The following is a 21,122-nucleotide window of genomic DNA, read 5'->3' on the forward strand; positions in this document are numbered from 1 at the left end:
AACCAGGTTGGAAGTGCATTTTCCTCCTGAAAGGAATTCTATTGACCATTTTTCTTTAAGGAGCAAGAAAGATAAACATTTGAGGGCGCAACATGAGAAGAATAAGGATGTGGCAGGTGCCTTCCCAAAAAAAAAAAATAAAAAATAAAAAAGAAAAAAAATCTGTATAGTTTTTTTGTGAAATCAGCAGAGGGCTTTATTGTATAGTAGCAACACGTGATGGTGATTGTCGGTCAATTTTCTTCCACTGTGACCGAAAAGTGCGTCAAGTTGCTGGCAATAAATACCAGCTGTGATGACAGATCCTTAGGTTGAAATGGCTCAGACCACTATGAGACTTAACATCTGAGGTCATCAGTCCCCTAGAACTTAGAACTACTTAAACCTAACTAAACTAAGGACATCACACAGATCCATGCCCGAGGCAGGATTCGAACCTGCGGTTCCGGACTGAAGCGCCTAGAAACGCTCAGTCACCGCAACCGGCGAGATTCTTAGGAAGCAGTTCATTGCGCACAGTACCCTATTTGAGCCATCAGATGCAAAATGTTATATTCTTAATGCCCTTTCCTCCAGTATACGTCCTTGATTGGGGCTCAGCCATTAATTTATTCTTCAAGGAGTCGTACATGAAGGCGACGAAAATCGTGAAATAATTTTTATTGGATCTTCATTTACTACATGGTACTGAAACATCAATTTCTGAATATTACATTCCAAATCCACTCTAAAGTATGATAAAAATAATAATGTGAAAGCTTGCAATGGGTCACACCCCTTTCATGTTCTGTATTTCTTTGTATTATTTATTCCTCGGGTGTTTTCTTTTAGTTTTAGGCAATCACAACACGGGAAATACATAGATATTTACCAGATCCAGTACTTCTACAAAAATGTGTGCATGGGAAAACTCAAAATCCTAATGAAATTCACAACTCTCTGATTGGAGACCATGCCCAAGACAACATTTGTTTCCACAACTGCTGTTGAAATTGTAGTGTATGATGCTTCTTTAGTTGTCTTGGCAGACTACGAACTCTACAGAGGCTAGGATTTGATCTAGGAGCTTACACATTGTCGATGTTAAAGGAAATCAGTAAGAGGGGAATTGCTGCAGCTACAGGTGCCGACTCCATGGGGCCCAAGCCCCCTCAAAAATTCGTTTGGTGGCAGGGGAGGGAGGGGGGCGAGCCCCCCCCCCCCCAATAATTTAAGAAAATTATCAGTTATCTTATGCTTCATTTGTTGTTGTTGTGGTCTTCAGTCCTGAAACTGGTTTGATGCAGCTCTCCATGCTACTCTATCCTGTGCAAGCCTCTTCATCTCCCAGTACCTACTGCAACCTACATCCTTCTGAATCTGCCTTATGCTTCATAAAAATCAGAAAATTGTTTTGGAATTTTTTATTTTCCTTGTTTGACGATAGTTGCCTTTTTAAAATACATTCAGTTCAAACAAACAATTATTACGGTAGTAAGCAGTTTAACTGAAAACGAAATGATGTGAATCATGGTAGTGTTATGGTGCTGCGGACACACTTAGAATTTGTCCCGGTGCTCGAACGTTTGGGTACAGTCTGGCGCTGGCGGGACAGAGCTGCGGTCGTGGCGACATCAAAAGGACTGGAGCAGAAGCGCCTGAAATCCTCCACCTCGCGTCGCCTTGACACTTCGAGACATTACGATGCAGCGGCTATATAAAGCCCGCCCTACTGTCGCAGTCATTCAGTGTGGATAATTTCGTTCAGTGCGTGCTGCACACGTATTTAGTGTTCCGACTTTAGTGTCTAGTGGACTATTTTATATGACTATATTTTATTCGTTTACCTTAGTCGCTTAGTGTATTGTGAATTAAGTTTGCAATGGATAAAGTCAACCTCCAACAATTATTGTGTCGTCAATTGCTTCGTCGTCTAAAGGCAAGAACCGTTCACAGCCGAAACCTGGACAATCCAGTAAGGGAAGATCATTTCAGAAGTCTTGGTTGATCAAATATACGTGGCTAGAATATGAAGCATCTACTGAAAAAGTTTTTTGCAAAATTTGCAAAGAGGCAGATGCTAAAAATCTACTACAATTTTATTCAAAAAAGAAGATGCATTTGCTTCCATAGGGTTTTCTAACTCGAAAAAGGCTTTGGAAAATTTCCGTCTTCATGAAAATACGTTTACACATAAGGATGATGTTCTGAAACAAAATTCTATCACTAGCCGAAATGTGGCCTCCAATTGAGTGAACAGTTAGATAGTGATATGAAGAAAGGCCGTTTAGCTCTTGAGACAATTTTTACTACTGTGAAATTTCTGTGCCGACGAGGACTAGCAAGGCACGAAGATGTAAACTCAATTTTTTTTTTCAGTTGTTGGAACTCCGAAAGAATGACATAGCTGAGTTCAAAGATTGGTTAAGGCGTTCGCGGTATAAGTGGACGTCCCACGATGTTCAAAACGATATCATTGATGTACTAGGAAAGCCTGTGTTGAGAAAGGTATTGGCTTCAGTCGAGAAGACTGAACATTTTTCCATTATGATTGATGAAACAAGTGAGTCTTCGATTCACGAACACGTTTCATTTTGTATTCATACTGTCGATGATGACTTAATCATCAACGAAGACTTTATTGGCGTACACAAGACCCCCAACACTGAATCACAAACTCTGTTTAGTATTTTAAAAGACGTTTTTGATCGTCTTATTTTGTCAGTGGATAACTTGAGAGGACAGTGCTATGGCGGTGCCTCGACTATGAGAGGTAAGTTCAAAGGACTAAAAAAGATAGTTTTGGATATACAACCAAAAGCACGTTATGTGCACTGCGCTGCTCACAGTTTAAGCTTAGCAGTTGTAGACAGTCTCCGCCATCTTACTTATATGAGGGATATTATGGCTTTAGCCCACGACTTAATAAACACTGTAAGGGAATCCGTCAAAAGGACGGGACTTTTCAGAAGCATACGCTGTGAGAGCGCCAACAACCAATGTGGCCGACGACCCCTTTGCCCGACTCGATGGACTATTCGATCTTCTAGTAACTTGAGAATATTGAAAAACTTTGAAGAACTTCTAGTGTCTTTTGAAATATTTTCTGCAGAGAACAAAACAGAGGCAGGTTACAAACGTGCAGGCTACCTTGAGTCAATGGTACAATTCAAGACTTATTTCTTTTACGGTTTTATTGTGATGCCATGAACCCAGTAGAAGATGTTAATGAAAAAAATCAATGCCCTCATCTAAGAGTTGCTGATCTGGAAAAAAATATATGAGAGCTTGATTTGTATGTTGAGTGGAAGGCGTGATAGTTATGAACTCCTTTGGTAACTGTGTTTAAAAGAAAAACCTTCACAAGTTGATGATCCTTTGCTTCCTCAGAATCGAAGTATACCAAAGAAGTATGAAAACAACGAAGCCAGCTCACCATACACTTTCAAAACCACAAAGGAATACTACAAAATATTTACATTGAAGTTTGTGAAATGGTGCAATTTTGCATTACAGAGCGGTTCGCTTCAACTGGGCTCGCACAGGTCATTGCAATTGAATAAGAATGCTTGCTTTTAGTAAACAGAGGTGAGACAAATTTGGAAAAATCAACTGAGATTTTCAAAACTGACGTAGACATTGAGAGACTGCACTTACACTTGGATGTTAGCCGATATCGTTAATAAAAAACAACTGGTCTTAAAAACAAGCATGATGTAAGAAAGTACGTTACACAAAAGCCTGCAGTTGGAGAAATGTTATGTGAAGTACTGTAGTGCATTAAGCTTCTCCAAGTAGTTCCAATCGCAACAGCAAAAACAGAATCGTCATTTAGCGCCCTTAGGCGTCCGAAGTCATATCTCCGAACAACAATGGGACAGAAGCGATTGAACAACTTGGCTGTTCTTCATGCCCACTGAGATGTTTTGGATAAACTGGATATCCAACCAGTCATCAACGACTTCATATTCAGTAATCCAGTCAGACGGTCGACATTTGCACCTTTCTAAAAACACTCTAGCCCTTTAGTCATTTACAGCAATATTAAAAATCTTTATAAAACAGTGAATTAAATACATACATAATGTTAAATTTTCAGTTTCGAAATATTAGTACTAGTTTAGTACTGCATTACTATAGTGCTATATTAATTATTTTCAGATTCTTACATATTTTTAGGGTGTAAGATCCAATGAAAATCCACTATTTACCTAGTTTTTGACTGAAAGTATTAGGCATACTGTATTAATTTTATTAAAGCTTTAACTCTGAGATACTGTTTTTATTGAATGAACCCTGAACCTTATTCAAAGTAAGCTTAAATTAGCTATTCCACTTATTAATCGAAGTGCTATTAACGTGCAACAGAAATATTTTATGTTTTATTCTTTGAATGATGGTTTAGGATTTATTTTGAAAATAATTTCAGTCTTTTCAGAGCTACATATTAACTGCTCTGTAACAGCCTATAAGAATGATTATTACTGTAAATTAAATTAGCTTTTGACGAAAATCCCATGCGTGTTTATGTTTTGTTTCTTTTTTCGAAGCCAAAAAATGTGTCAGGCTTCTAGACTTTCCCGGAGTGTCGAGTTACCGAGAGTCCAGTTTTCGGGGTTCTAATGTTGATCATATGACTCTCAAATGCTTAAAAAACTTCGAAACTCACTATTTTTCCATCTAAAATTTAGAAAATTTCCTGGGGCAAGACCCCCAATATGGGCCCCTCCCATATTTTTTATAAGTCGGCGCCCCTGGCTGCAGTTGACATTCTTGCTACTCAGTTTGAAAACTGGGTTAACGTAACAAGAAAGGGAAAGAAATGCTGCTTGAGGAAGAGAATGCATATGGTTTGCACTAATTCACTTAGATAATGCGAGTCCTAATAAAAACACTGTCAAATATGTGATTCAGGTTTCCTGTAACTTACATTCTAGAAACTTTATATCCTTTTCGTCACAAACCACTGGTGTTATCGTATTTAAATTTGGCATCCAACTAGTAAAGAGTGTATCAAAAAGAATCATCCGATTTGGCACATCTATGCTTCTGAAACTAAGAAATATATACAATGAATTTTGTTTTTGATGAACAGGAACTCAAAAAGCTTTTGTGCATAACTTTTCACAGTTGTTCAATATGCCCTTGAGATGCACGGCATATGTCAATGCGGTATTGAAATTGTTCCCACACTGCAGCGAGCATGGCTTGAGTTACAGCTTCCACAGCTGCCGTCATGCGATATCTGAGATCATTCAATGTTGTTGGTAGTGGAGGCGCGTAAACAGATCCTTTTATAAGCCCCCACAAGAAATAATCACATACAGTCAGGTCTAGTGACCATGGAGGCCAGTAATGTAAGGCTAAATCATTTGGTCCAGTGCAACCGACCCATTGTTCAATAATCCTTTGATTTAAAAATTCCCACACTTCCAGATGCCAGTGCACCATCATGTTGGTACACTCTCCAACTGTGGAAAAAGAAATTTCTCAAGCATACTGAGATATGTGCTTCCTGTAACAGTGTTGTCAGCAAAGAAAAATGACCCAACACCTTTCCCTGTGAAACTGCACAAAACACATTACATTTTGTTGAGTCCTTCTTATTTTGTACAACTTCATGCGGTTGTTCTGTACCTCATATTCTCACATTATGAAAGTACACCTTTCCATTTAAATGGAATGTTGCCTCATCACTAAAAACTGTCATCCTCCATCTTGCCAAGAACGAAATTACAGAACGCCACACATTGTTGTTTGCCACCTTCCCAAAGAGCTTGCAGTAGCTGAATTTTGTATGGTTTCATGAGTAAACGTCGATGCAACACACATCGTGGCATGTTGAGCTGTCAAGCTGCACGGCGAACTGATTTCTGCGGACTCCTTGTGAAACTGAGGCAGATGTGTTGAACTTGTGTGTCAGACACTCGGGACGGCCTGGCGATTTTCCTTTACACAAACAACCTGTTTACTGGGATTGTTCATGCCATTGGCTAATGCTCTGTGATGTAGGAGGAACCACACCATACCTAGTATGAAAGTTACACTGAACAGTTATTACTGACCCGCACTGCACTAAATGCAGAACACAAAGCGCAAAGTGCCTTCTGTTGTCTCGATAGAATTTTTACTAGAACTGAAGTGGGCGCACACTGCTGCTACCTAGCAGGAAGCATGTAAAACTCTATAGTTTGTCCTTTCCAACAGTATGTCGTTCACAAACATATGTCAAACAACACAATGGTCATGATTCTTTTTAAAGCTGATGATTCTTTTTTGTACACGCTATATATTGAAACATTCTCTGGAACGAATTTTCATTTAATACGATAGTAAGACATTTATGTAAGAGAAACCCCTAAAATTTGAAGCTTTTTTTTCCACAGATATTTGGAGAGCTGTAGAAAACCATAAAAAGAAGATATCAAAATTCTGTTCCACAGATATTTGTAATAATGGTGTATCACACTTTGTACAAGAATTCATTAATTTCGGTCTGACAAGTTTTTTTTAAAAAAAAAAAAAACATTTGTACCAGCCCGGTTTACAAATTTTCAACTGTTTATGATTAAAAACATAGTGTAAATGAGCATGTAAATTAGCGTGTGTAAGCATATAGCATTTCTTAACAATTGTGTCAAATTTAGTTACACTGTGTTGAAAAATGTGGAGTTTACACGCGTTTTCTTTCCAAAGTGTTGCAATTTGGTATCCCTTTCCCCTTAAGAAGTTAACATAAAGGCATCATAACTCTCCACCATTAACAATATTGCAAAGCAATGCTCAATGAGTGAACTGATGATGTTCCAGCAAAAACTCAGTGACAGCCACCCCTTTGATCTTTGTAGCTTTGAATTAGAGTATGCAGTATTCCCGTTCCCAACTTATGAACCTTGCCTAAAAGTACTTGCCCCCATACACAACACAAAGATTTAGAGTTTCCCCTGCTGCCTTCTATTGAGTCCATAGCCAATAATATGTCATAAATGTTAGACTTTTTTCACTTGTTACTATTTTACAACACTTGACAGGGTGTATACGTGGAAAGGGATTTCCCGGTTAAAAATACAATTTCTCGCGGGTGAAAATACACTTTTTCCGTGTTAAGTTACAGTATAAGCTTCCTCGGCACTGTAAAACTCATCAATTCTTTGAATGTTTATGTTTTTATATACCGACGTTTTGAAAGACCTTTGATGTGCAGCAACATGTTCGCTGCATGTTTCCGTATTATGAAGGTATAAATTTTAATTCCATCAAACACCGCATGTCACTTTCCTAAGCATTGAAATCGAGATTGCGAGGCGCTTTTGTAAGCCAGTCATAGCTCATTGTGACGTGATCTCGCCAGCTGATGACAGCACGAACACGTGATGTAGTAAGCCAATAGCAAGACACTCTTAAGTAGCGCGAACAACACACAAATAAAAGTTAATGGTTTAAATTAATATACATAGCATTTACATATAATATTGGTCTCTAAGATATAATGTTGATATTTTTTGCGGTTGTTACACTTTAAGATACATCACATAAATGTGCCAGTAAAATTTTTAATAACGACGTAAATGTTTGATCTTCTGGGCTCGAAATTCTTCTAAATGGTCACCCTCAAACAGCTGATTTTTAAATGAGAGTCAAACGTTTTGTGATTTAAGTAATTCATCGTACATTCTCGCACATAGTTCATCTTGCATAAAAGGAAATTTGGTTTGAATGTAACGCTTTTCAAACCACCATTCGCAATATTTTCCTGCGACCTGTTAGAAATAGGTTCGTTTCAGCAGTTGGAAGAGAGCGCCAGATAATAGGCGTGACCGCGCTTACGCAGCTACGATGACACAGGAAGCCCATATGTTCGTACGTGTAAAACATTAAAAGATTTTACATTATGTCATAAAAGAAACAAGACATCAGAGGATACTTCAAGAGCATCGGAATTTCGTGAACCACGCTAAAATGCACAATTCGGCTTAAAATGCACATTCATGTGTCCAGATTCGTATGTAAATTTTCTTGGAGTACCAGTTCTGTATCATCCCATGTTTGGTTCTTTATTATGGCATAATACCATAAGTGCACTTGAAATGCAGCGAACAGTTGAAACTAGCCAATAGTGTGATATTGAACACTTCGTTTCAAATAAAACAGGAAAGATTAATGAAAGCCAAATCTCTTTAGCAAACCGACAAAAATAACTTCATTGTTCTGCAAGGCGATTAATGCTCGACTGTCAGGAAGATGGAAATAAAATCTAAAACAAGGAACATATTTTAGCCTTCCGTAATTATGCGAACGTATTTTAATTTATTTGATAACTCCTGGCCGCAAAAATCCGTTTGTTATCATTTAAGGAGAGAGCAATAAACTAAGAGGAAATAACAAAATCACTGAACGTAAACACAGGTTACGTGGAGACGATCCATCTCCCCACCACAACTCAGACTGTTCTGGGCATCAGCGCCAGATTTAAAATATTTCCGAACCGAGGCGGCGCCCAGCCATACTTCTGTAACCAGAAGCGAAAGAAGGTAATACGCATACGCGACTCAACTGCGCATAAGCAAGAGCCCGTATAGCGTCCCCAGTGCTATATTACGAAAATACTTAAAAAACGGTATTTATAAAGAAGAGACATTTAAAAATTGAATAATATACATTTACTCATTTATCCGTATTATAGTAATTTCTCTGTGTAAGTTTCGAGGGCAAATAAATAACAAAATGATCTAAAGAGACGACAAGATACGCTCTTTTGTTAATTTTTTAGTCGTCTTCACTTCTTCTCTTGTCTTGGTTGCGTGTAGACCGACATCTTGCGAGTGCTGGCAAATTTAAGCATATGTGTATAAATTAAGCAGATAATATATTGATTTAATATTATTGTGCACTTTTAATTTGTGAGAGGCGATCCCGATTTCATGTCCGCCTTCCTTGAATTAACCTGTATTCAAGTAATTTACAGTTCAACAATCGCAGCGGCCGATGCAGCCAACGACGCCATTACGTGGCGATATTAACTTACAAAAATTTAGCGGAAGCGAAAAACTCGCCCGCTATTAACATAATATTCATTTTTCTCCACAGCCGCCCGACGTTGCAGAAAATACGCAGCTTTAAGGTTCTTATTTTCAATACCACAGCCGAGAGCCAGAGCCAGGACTCCGACTACAATACAATGGTTAACGGAGGTAAGAAAAAAATACTCTCGCGCGTGTGTGTGGGCCGTAATTGTAATTAACAACTAAAGATTTTTTGCTTTAAAGTGAACTAACTAGCCGAGGAAATTAATATGAAAAGTTTATTCCATTGTTCAATTTATATGCTCCTGTATTAAGATTCAGTGAGTCTAACGTTCATTAACGTAAAAAATAATTTAAGATTAATATTGTTAAAAAGGAGACCTTCACAAAAGCATTTAATGGTAAATAAAAATAAAATGAAATGTCACTTTTATTAAGGCCCACCACGTACGTCGGCAACAATCAAATAATAATAATAATAATAATAACAATAATAATAATAATGTATTAAATTACGACGGCCGACGGACGCGAGATTGACGCCCAACGTGGGGCCAATCTCGCGTTCGTCGTAATTTAATATATTATTATTATCTGATTGTTGCCGATGTACGTGGCGGGCCTTAATAAAAGTGGCATTTCATTTTATTTTTATTTACCATTAAATGCTTTTGAGAAGTTCACCTTTTTAACAATATTAGTCTTAAATTATTTTTTACGTTAATGAACGTTAGACTTACTGAATCTTAATAACCGGGGCGGCGCCCAGCCATATTTCTGTAACCAGAAGCGAAAGAAGGTACTACTCATACGCGACTCAACTGCGCATACGCAAGAGCCCACCCGCCACTGCTCAAACGAATCTAATTTAAACAGTTGTCACGTCACGGTCATCGGAGGCAATTTGTTGTTAGGAAGCATTGCATAGTCTTCCTAAAGCCTTTGACACACTTTACTGTTGGCAGACGCTTGTACGAGCACTGTGTTTTGTTGTTCTATACGGCGCATTTCCTCTGCAACTCAAGTTTTATTTTCGTTTTTTTTTTCTCTCGTTCATGTTTCGTTGCTGCAGTATTATTCTGCAATAGCGGAATACGGTAATATCCTCTGTTAGAGTATTGGTTCTTACCAGTCAGAATCACAAAAATTTAGCTGAAAACTAAAACAATGAAAAATTCCCGGGTTTTTCCCGGATCTCCCGGTTGTTTCGGGTCGTATACACCCTGCCTTGAGCAACGTTCATAATTTTCAGTGTTATAGAAACGTTTTTGTAGAATGTAAATACTTTAAGATGGAAGGAAACCACTCACCGAAAAGCAGAAGTGTTGAGTTGTCGATGGTCACATTCAAGAGGAAGAAAACTTACTAGTTTTCGGGTTTTATCCTTTGCCGAACTACGGTAACATCACACACACATGCACCTATGACCTACTTGGTGCCAGTAAACTGACTACATAGCCAATCTAGCTGACACCATGTAAGGGCATAGGCATGTATCTGTATTTTGTTTTACTTCTACCTCACCAAAGGATAAAATCTGAAAGCTAGCAATGTTTCTTTTTTTGTGTGTGCCTACGAACAACTCAAAACTTCTGCTTCTCAGTGAGTGGTCTCCTTTAATCCTGAAGTATTTACGTGCATGAGTTTCAAGTATGCAAGCCCCAATACGTATCTGCAAGATGAATACTACAACTTGGAATAAGAAAATAACTTTTGATGAACAAACTCACAATGCCATTCCGCAGTTGTCTGGTCAGAAGCTGCCTGACGTCCGGCATCGAGCTGCGTGTAACAAGCAGGTGATCTTGATATTGCGTCGAGCTGCTTTACGGAAATGTTTCTGGAAGTTTTTGCTATTACAGGTGGGTTAGAAAGTGATGTGAATTACCTCAGATGTTCCAACACACTGATATCTTTAGCTGTCCACCGAAATGGGATTTAATAATATAGGGAATGGAGTGGAAACAATCTCGTGACTTTATTTCTACATTGCACGAAAGCTACTACAGACCACGAGTAGATACAGCACTCTTAACAGTTCGTGAAGAGTGACAACACTTCCTTCTTACACTTCCGCAGCTTACAGTGTTGCAAGACTGTGCATTTTGCCAGTTTTAGTATTCTGTGGGGGTGACCAATCATATTGCATGCCTTAAGTGAATGACTACAACTTATTCTCTGCAGCAGCTCGGTTTCATGTCTATGACTGTACATTTTAGAAATGGAATGACTTATGTTTTCTGCTCCAGTAGCCTGGTTGTGATTAATTAATACCTTTAAACTCATTGATAAAGTACATTTGCTGCTTTTTCGATAGTGTACTTACTTCACCAAGGTAGCTTTCAAAACACAGCTTCAGCATCTGCGATTCAGTAGGTCACTGAACGACCATCATTGTAATGAAACATACCACAAATGTGCATCTGTGAATTTTGCTGACACTTGTATTTGCCATTGCAGTGAAGTAGCTTCCACATGTTGTTTACAATTATCATGGACTAGTTATTTCACTGTGATGTCATATACAATATCGTATCAGCAACATTCATACATATGCATTTCTTGTATGTTGACATGACAATGAAGAAACCACTATACGATTAGTGTAAACAACATGTAGAACTTTCTTTGTTCTGATAGCAAATACAACAATATTATCAAAATTCGAAAACCAGCTGAAACCCTATGATGAATCTGTACTCTGAAATGTACATTGGGAAATTAAAAGACAGTAGATGGACTTTATTATTAAGTTTTACATTAATTTCACTGTATTGGGTTTTCCCTAATATAGTAATTATGGATGCCATAAAATCATACCTTTTTTTATCTTAAGCACAAAAAAATGGCCTATGCCAGACACTTTTCCAAAGCTTCTGTTTATAATCCAATTGTTATCATTGTTTTCACAAACTGAGGATAGTGAGTAAACTTCTTGACAATCGAGGAAAGCTAAATATGTACACATCTGACAGTGAACATTTAATCAAAAGACAGCAAACTTCATTAGCAAACATGAAAATATTTATATCAAATCAAGGGTCAAAAAGCTTTAAACAGTCAATGACTATCTAAACATGCATATCTGTATAACACAAATATAATAAATGTTTTATTCAAAACGTTGTTCCGCGTAATCATTTTCTCAACAGAAGTATTGCAATATTACCTGAGACAATGAAGTTTATATAGACAAATAAAACATTTCAGAAAATCTTACGAGGTATGTCAATTGTTTTACCTATATACATAAATAATTGACTTTGGAGATTCAATAAGTACATCAACAACAATTATCCTGTGTATTATTGAATACAAATGATATATAATATAATTAATTTAATAAATATGATTTTTTATGAAAACCCAAAGCTGTGTTCAGATGAAAAGAAGTTAGCCACAACATAGTGTGATGATGTGAAGGCAGTATGAAAGAAATAAATCTGTATCTCACACTTTCAAAATATGAGGATTATTTTTCTTTCACACTCCTGAATGCTGCTTTCTTTTATTTCCTCTAGCAACTAGAAAAGGAATCTCCCAATTTAAGGTATCTGAGGTTAGTCAGTAAAACTCCATTCACATTTGTTTCTGGAGTTTTAAGTATGAATTTTTCCATCTGTAAAGATAATAAGCAAGCTAATTCTTCTTCACAAGGCCAACAGCATACAAAACTGATGTGCTGTCAGATATATCTTTTCTCTTAACAGTAGTTTTACTTTGGGTGGAGACTGCAGAACGTGTCTTAACTGACAAGTTATTACTTCTGAGCATGCAGTGATTACTTTCAGCATTAGTAGTGGAGCTTATGCTTTTAACATTAGCCATATAAGAATCTTTTATAAGATTATTAATTGGATACATGTCTAGGTTTTTTAATGTTCTGTTTCCAAAGCATTTTAGGGTCTCACATGTCCTAGAAACTCTTAGAAGTGATCTGCAATGATATGGTCTTCTTTGGCAGGTTGTCTTATGTCTAATCAGATGGCCATCAGTTCTGAAAATATTGTTGCACTTGGTGCAAATGTGTAGTCTGTGCAAATGAACCTTTGCCATTCTCATTAAAGTTTGCTCTGTTACTTTATGTGTTTGGCCCTGAGCATATCCATGATCATGACATACCCTTCTAAAAACACATTCATTCAGATAATGCAGCTGTCTTAAAATTTTTGAAACAAATTTCTTCCTACAATGTCTGCACTGAAAGAACTTCTGACAAACACTTTTATGCAAGACATGACTCCTCATACATCTGAACAGTTTTTCACAATAGGAGCATCTGATAAAACTTGGGGAGAAGGAAGGAACAAATGTGGGTCCTTCAAGAACTGTTTGCAAGGGTAAATCATGCAAGAAGGCATCATACAAGATTGCATTGGTGTAGAACACTTTGTCAGTATAAACTAAGAAATTAGTACTCTCTCCATTTTCGTTCACACCTGTTAGATATATTCCATTATATGCTCCATTTTTATAGTCAGATAGTTCATTCCAATCCACATTTAACACAAATGGCTGTCCAACACAGTCACTCTTAGAAACATCTGAAGAATTGTTTGAAACTTGTTGTTGAACTGTATGGTGTGTGATTTCGGATGATGTCCACATAACCTCGTCCGAATACACACTTGATGCACACGTACTTGTAACACAGGAAGAATTAGACAGGATATTATTGGTATTTCTCTGATTTTCGTCATTTTCTGCAACAAGGGCCACAGAGGAAGCAGCATACGTTGATGTTGGTGCTTCAGTTCCAGATGTACCATTATCTGAGGGACAAGTGTTGTTCAGTAATGGTGTAACTGATTCATCAGCATGTCTCAGATCTTCCGGTGGGAAAACTTCTTCTTCTAACATACATTCTTCGTCATTATCATGGTAATGATCAACTCCTGTTAAGTAGCAGCAGTTATTACTTCGATTTTTACTGTGTTCTGTGTTAATTATATCTTGAGATGGGTTTTTCAAAACACTGGGACTATTTGATAACCATGTCTGATTTGGATCCTGGTATTCTTCATTGACCTGCTCATCCAGGACTCCATACAGCGTCTTTTCACTGCTGCCTACAACCTGGATGTTCTGAAAAGACAAAAGCAATTACTTCAAACAAAAATAGATGAGTGTTCCAAATTTGCTTTATACAATATTTCATTTATTTATTTTGTGCTTACAATTGGTGGTATTGACTGTGGGACTTGAAGCAAAAAATTATACATACTGTCACAAACTCACCTCATTACTGGCACAAATGCCTATCTTTCCACTTTGTGGCACTCTGTCTTTTGACAATTTCTGAAGTTTATCAGCTCTTTTACAATTGGTCTTGAACACATAAAACAAGTCGATCTTGTGCACACATTTAGGACAGACATATCTTGAATGCTTATCATCTTTTGACACCTGAAAGAAATTGTAATTTTTAAAACTGCTAAAAGTTGTTATGATACTGATTGTGACTTAAAGTGGATACAATCCAATAAATATAGCTACAAATATACACAATATATTTTCTTCATAGACCAGTAATGGTATAGGCTGACACAGAGTACTAAAAATAGAAAATAGATCGAACAAATCTGAAAAACTGAGAGAAATCTGTCAGGTAATAGCAAACACCAACAAGTTGCCAAAAAGTTATATTGATTGATATTTCTCAAATGCCAAGAAGCAAGAGATTAACCTTTAAAATGTTCATTACATTTTAATACCATCGGTAATGATCATGGTATTGAATGTAGAGCATTATTTTTATGTCTTGTACTTTATAATATCGGCTATCTCAAATACAAATGTTGAATCACTAGATTTTTAAAACTAAATTTTTTGGTTTGTTTATGTAAAGTGCAAGCCACGCGCAACATTCACTCAAAATTGGGCCGCAACTACTCAACACCGACTTCGCCCCACTTATATTATATAGAAGGCTTGGCCAGAAATTGAAGTGACAGAAGTACGATCTCCAGGTCACCAAGTGTTTGGAAGAAACTAGCATTTCTGGCGTGGGTCGGACAAGGCTAAAGCCCTTTGTGTTAGCATAGTTTCCAGGCAGTGGTTGGCACACCAGAAAGAATACGCAACGGTAATCTGCGGGTTGGGTGTCGTGTTCCTCTGCAGAAGAAATTTTACGTGCATTGCAACTAAACAGAAATAATTCCCAATACACTGTAATTATTAATCTATTTATAAAAGGTGTGTAAATGAAAGGAAAGTGAAACTTTGAGAATGTTAATACATTTCCAAGAAGGGGTAGTAATTAAGGCATAAATGAGGACTACAGAGTATAAATTAAGTACTTTCATTATTATACAGTTCATGATTTACATGTTCTGTGGTGATATGCATCATAAAAACAAGGCGAGCAGTAAAGTTCTCGGCATCTTGCACACCTCATAAACGATCACAAGATTATTTTTAATTTTTTATAGAAAAGCAAACTTATTATACATTCATAAAATGATCTCTCTCGTCACACAGTGTGGAAGCACATTTCTTGTAACGCATCATTTTGCCAAAGATTGGGCCAACGTAGCTGCTGAGGTACAATGAAATTTATTTGATGCAGTCTCCTGGGCATGTAATTTCTTTTTCTGTCTCGATAAGGGTAGTTTTGAATCTTTTTGATGGAATTCTCTACCTGACGATAAAAACTGGTATCACAGATGTTGCACTCGTGGAGTGCTTTCGGTGTGTGTGTGTGTGTGTGTGTGTGTGTGTGTGTGTGTGTGTTGGGGGGAGGGGGGGCAAGCATCAGTTTAATAGTGCACAATGGCAGTCCATCTTAACAAACCTCGTTTCATAATTGTGGACTTGGTTGTACTCTCACTATGAATCAGTTTACAGAAGAAAGTTGTTCTCCTGCACGTAGGGCTTCATCAAAACGCCAAATTTTTTTTCCGTATAAGACTGTTGTAAGTTTCCCAGATTTTGACAAAGTAATGAAGACATTCCTACCTGTTCTTCTACATGGCTACTCTGCAATTCACAGTTGAGATCCTGACAGAGGGTTTATCGAACCACTTACACATTATTTTTTGCACTGTTCCACACACTACCAGTGCGCAGGACAAACGAACACTTCATTCTTTCCGTGTGAGCTTAGATTTCTCTTATTTTATTATAATGACCACTTCTCCCTATCCTGGTGGGTGTCAACAAAATATTTATGCATCTGGAAGAGAACGCTGAAGATAGAAACTTCATGAAAAGAGCTCGCCGAAAAAAAAAAAAAAACAAACAAATCCTTGTTTTAATGATCACCATTCGAAATCCTGTATAATGTCCGTGACACTCTGTCCACTATTTCCCGATATACAAAACGTGCTGCACATCTTTGAACTTTTTCGATGTCTTCCGTCCCATACTGCACAGCAATACTCTAGCAGAGGGCGGACAACGGTATCGTAGGCAGTCTTTGTAGTAGACCTACTCCATCTTCTAAGTGTTCTGCCTATAAAACACAGTCTTTTGTTTGTTTTCTCAATAACATTATCCGTGTGATCGTTGCAATTTAAGTTGTTCGTAACTTTAATTTCTAGGTATCATATTTAGTTGAGTCGGCGGTCTTTAGATTTGTCCCATTTATGATATAACCGATATTCAAGATACCTTTTAGTATTCATGTGGAGACCTCAGGCTTTTCACTATTTAAGATCAACTGCTACTTTTTACAAGTCTAAATCAATTTGAAATTGGTTTGATCTTCTGATGACTGCTCAGATTGTCTCTTACCGGTATATCGTTTATGTCGATTGGAAACAGCAGAGGGCCTAGAACACTTCATTGGGGAACGTCTGACACTTCTGGTTTACTCGGTGACTTCCCGCCAGTTACGTAGAACTGTGACATTTCTGACCGATAATCACGAAATCAGTCGCACAACTGAGAAAATACGCCATAGGCACACAATTTGATGAGCCACTTGTGACGAACGGTACAAAAGCCTTTTCGAAATCTAGAAACATGGCATCAATTTAAGATCCTCTGTCAATGAAACTCAATACTTTGTGAGAATAAAGAGCTACGCTTCCTCGAGTTAATTCATGATGTTCGAACACAGTGATATGGGTCGTTAATTCATCGGATTACTCCTACTTCCTTTCTTGGGGTTGTTTGGGGGAAGGAGACCAGACAGCTAGGTCATAGGTCTCATCGGATTAGGGAAGGACGGGGAAGGAAGTCGGCCGTGCCCTTTCAAAGGAACCATCCAGGCATTAGCCTGAAGCGATTTAGGGAAATCACGGAAAACCTAAATCAGGATGGCCGGACGCGGGATTGAACCGTAGTCCTCTCGAATGCGAGTCCAGTGTGCTAGCCACTGAGCCACCTCGCTCGGTTACTTCCTTTCTTGAGTATGCATGTGACCTGTACAGGTGATGGTAATTGGAAGACAAACTGGGACGAAAGCCACACTGGTTTGCGGACAGGGATAATAGAGGCAGGTGCTGGTATGGGTGGTTATGCATAAGTTGAGAGAGGATGGATTCAAAGACCTTCCTAAACACTGACGTGAGAGTTGCAAGGGAAGGAAGGAGGTCAGAAGTATTTTAGTTATCTATAGATAACGCAGTCGTAACCGAAAGCAGTACTGCATTTCTTGTGGAGGACTTGTTTAATATCGTGTGATGTGAGTGGTGTATTCAGTTGTCTATTTAATGTTGTCCAAGTACTAGAAAGTGGTTCAAGGTGTGAGACAGTGATATCTGTACAGTCATGAAACGTAGGGAATAGTGGTAAGTCGAAAAAGCGTCGTCAGGAATTGTGAAGATATTGGAGAGATAGTATGCGAAGTGATTACTTGGTCAAGTAGGGGATATTTATTGTAGAGAAGAAGGCAGTAAGGTGCAGAATTGTTGCTGGTGACCCAGTGGAAAGGTTCCCAACACTTTGAGGCGATTATTGGAAATAGAGTTATGTCTGGTGCGTGTTTTGCACCTGTCCCAGCGTATGTTTCTAATGTTTCTCTGGATTTGTTGGTGGCAAGAGTGTATCCCAGTCATGAGTATGTAGGGGCAAGTATTACTGATGGGACTTCCAAAGAAGAAACAGAGCTTATTGCGGGAGAGTGAGACAGATAGGATAGATTGGTTTGGTTAGAATATGGGCGGGCATGACATCTAAGAAGGTCTGCTGTAGAAAAGTAGCAACATGGGAGACATCATCACAACACTGGAAGACAATTTGAGTGGCTTGTGATGTGGGTACTGATGGCTTCCTGATAGGCATTCTAGTTGGTGTGGGAGCAGTATTGGATAACTTTAGCATGGACGTTGGGATTCGATACGTGGGGTTTGGGTAATGGGTAGCGTAGGTAGGTTGTTCCAGCTTGTAGGCCTACCTGGGGACAGTCAGGCAGGCACAGGCACAAGTGAGCAGAGGGCAGACAGCTCACACCGTTAAGTCTTGCACTCTAGCCGTAGCATATGAGATTGTACCTTTGGAAGGGGTGAGTATTCTCTAAAACGATGGTTATAAACATTAGGTCTTCAGCAGCGGGTGGTGTGTGAAGGGAATTTTTACGATGAATATGGCTATCAATAGGATGAATGGATACCGTTATTTCTTGTTTTGTGGGTGGGGGCTTGACTTTATACTTGGAAGAATAGGTCAGATGAGACTGTTCGCAGATTTTGCATGTGGGAGGGAGGCAAGATTGGGGCACTGAGGGCTTTACAATGAGTTTTTTTCAGTTAGCAGTGAGGTGATTATAATACAATAGGTTTGGTAACGATAAGCCTGGGTTTGGGACTGCGAGTTTGAGAATTTAACTTTTTTTATGGTAAATCGGGGCTGTCCCTTTAAATAGTTTGTCTTTTGTGGAGATGAATTCAGTGATCATTCAGGAAAGGATGGCGGAATTATTGTAATTTTTTATTTGGAGGGCTTTATGTGTTCCAGTGTCAGGATGGGAGTTGAATTCAGATTCCACCTCCACACCTGTGATCTCAGAGTCGACCTTGGTAACAGCAGCAGTGTTGGTGGAAGAACAATGGGGAATCTGAATTTGTTTGGTTTCAGGGTGTGGTGGTGGGAGGAGCTAGATGTCCATTGGGATCTAATGTAATGCTATTGTTGCTGATTTAAGGTCTTAGAAACTACACATTCATGATCATCAATCTTATCCTCCGCCCCCCCCCCCCCCCCACCAGTATGCGATCTGTGTGCCCCATCTGTCTATGTCTAGAGTTAATCCCATCTGCAGGTGTGTGGATGTACTATAAATGATTGTGTAATTTGTATCTGAGGTGGGACTTAAGTACCAGCCCAGTTTTCACCTAGTGGGACGTGGGAAACCGTCTGAAAACCAAATCCAGGCTGCCTGGCTCACCAGCCTCGTTAATCCGCAAGGTGGACTTGAACCTAAGCCCAGAAAGAGGCATGTTAACATACATGGCTATCATGCAGGCTTTTTTTGGGTCATCAGTCTTCTGACTGGTTTGATGTGGCCCACCACGAATCCTTCTCCTGTGCCAAACTCTACTTCTCAGAGTAGCACTTGTAACCTATATCCTCAATTATTTGGTGGATGTATTCCAATCTCTATCTTCCTCTGCAGTTTTTGCCCTCTTCAGCTCCCTCTAGTACTATGTAAGTCATTCCCTGATGTCTTGACATATGTCCTACCACTCTGTCCTTCCTCATCAGTGTTTTCTACATATTCCTTTCCTCTCTGATTCAGCACAGAACTTCCTCATTCCTTACCTTATCATTCCACCTAATTTTAAACATTCGTCTGTAACACCACATCTTAAATGCTTCAGTTCTTTTTTATTCCGGTTTTCCCACAGTCCATGTTTCACTACCACACAACACTCTGCTCCTAACGTACATTCTCAGAAATTTCTTCCTCGAATTAAGGTCTATGTTTGACACCAGTAGACTTCTCTTGGTCAGGAATGCCCTTTTGCCAGTGCTAGTCTGCTTCTCGAACTGTCATTGGTTATTTTGCTGCCTAGGTAGCAGAATACCTTAACTTCATCTACTTCGTGACCATCAATTTTGACGTTAAGTTTCTCACTGTTCTCATTTCTGCTACTTCTAGTTACTTTTGTCTTTCTTCGATTTACTCTCAATCCATATTATATACTCATCAGACTGTTCATTCCATTCAGCAAATCACGTCATTCTTCTTCACTTTCACTCAGGCTAGCAATGTCATCTGTGAATCATATCACTGATATCCTTTCACCTTGAATTTTAATCCCACTCCCGAATCTTTCTTTTATTTCCATCATTGCTTCTTCAGTGTACAGATTGAACAGTAGTGGCGAAAGACTATACCCTGTCTGACACCCACAGTCGCTCGCCTTACATGAAGCCCTTTGGGCAACACTAGTGCCACTGTGGACGACAGCATACTGCAATCAGACAAAAAGGAGTTGAAAGGCGCATTTCACAGTTCACCCATTCTTTCCCACTAGCGGTGGACTGGGCCAAGATTGTGTTGACCACAAGTTTTTGGTAGCTTGACACTCGTCATGGATCATAAATCCAAGCACATCGTACTTGGTCGTCCACCCTTACTACTCCCACTTGGCTCTTGTACATATTGTATATTACCAGTCTCTCCCTTCAGCTTACCCCTAATTTTATCAGGATTGCAGCATTTTAAATTGTTTAACGCCTTTTCCCTGGTGATAAATTCTATGAACGTCTATTGATTTTTCTTTAGTCTCGCTTCTATTATCAATCACAACGTAAGAATTGCACCTCTGGTGCCTTTACTTTTCCTAAAGCCAAACTGATCGTCATCTAACACATCCTCAATTTTCTTTTCCATTCTTCTGAATATTATTCTTGTCAGCAACTTGGATGCATGAGCTGTCAGCAACTTGGATGCATGAGCTGTTAAGCTGAATGCGCGACATTTCTCACACTTGTCGGCTCTTGCAGTCTTTGGAACTGTGTGGATGATATCATTCCAAAAGTCAGATGGTATGTCGCCAGACACACACATTCTACACATCAAAGTGAATAGGAGTTTTGTTGCCTCTTCCCCCAACGATCTCAGAAATTCTGATGGAATGTTACCTATCTCTTCAGCCTTATTTTATCTTACGTCCTTCAAACCTCTCTTAAATTCTGATTCTAATACTGTATCCCCCATCTTTGCTATAT

At 38.6% G+C, this 21,122-nt stretch overlaps 1 protein-coding gene across 2 annotated transcripts in view; it reads right to left on the bottom strand.

Moving 5' to 3' along the window:
• The window catches only part of LOC124777136 (klaroid protein-like), a 468,625-nt gene that overhangs the window by 322,470 nt on the left and 125,033 nt on the right, over nucleotides 1-21,122 (bottom strand). Inside the window, exons 2-3 of one of the 2 annotated variants that reach the window (XM_047252429.1) lie at nucleotides 14,241-14,408; nucleotides 12,230-14,087 (exon numbers count right to left, since the gene is read on the bottom strand). The exons of the other annotated variant lie outside the window; for it this stretch is intronic. Coding sequence (XP_047108385.1) covers nucleotides 12,642-14,087; nucleotides 14,241-14,408 — 1,614 coding nt within the window. The 3' untranslated portion in view covers nucleotides 12,230-12,641. Of the gene's footprint in view, nucleotides 1-12,229; nucleotides 14,088-14,240; nucleotides 14,409-21,122 lie in introns of those variants that run through there. 2 annotated transcript variants of the gene reach the window in all.

This window comes from Schistocerca piceifrons, chromosome 2, assembly GCF_021461385.2.
Source record: "Schistocerca piceifrons isolate TAMUIC-IGC-003096 chromosome 2, iqSchPice1.1, whole genome shotgun sequence".
NCBI lineage: Eukaryota > Metazoa > Arthropoda > Insecta > Orthoptera > Acrididae > Schistocerca > Schistocerca piceifrons.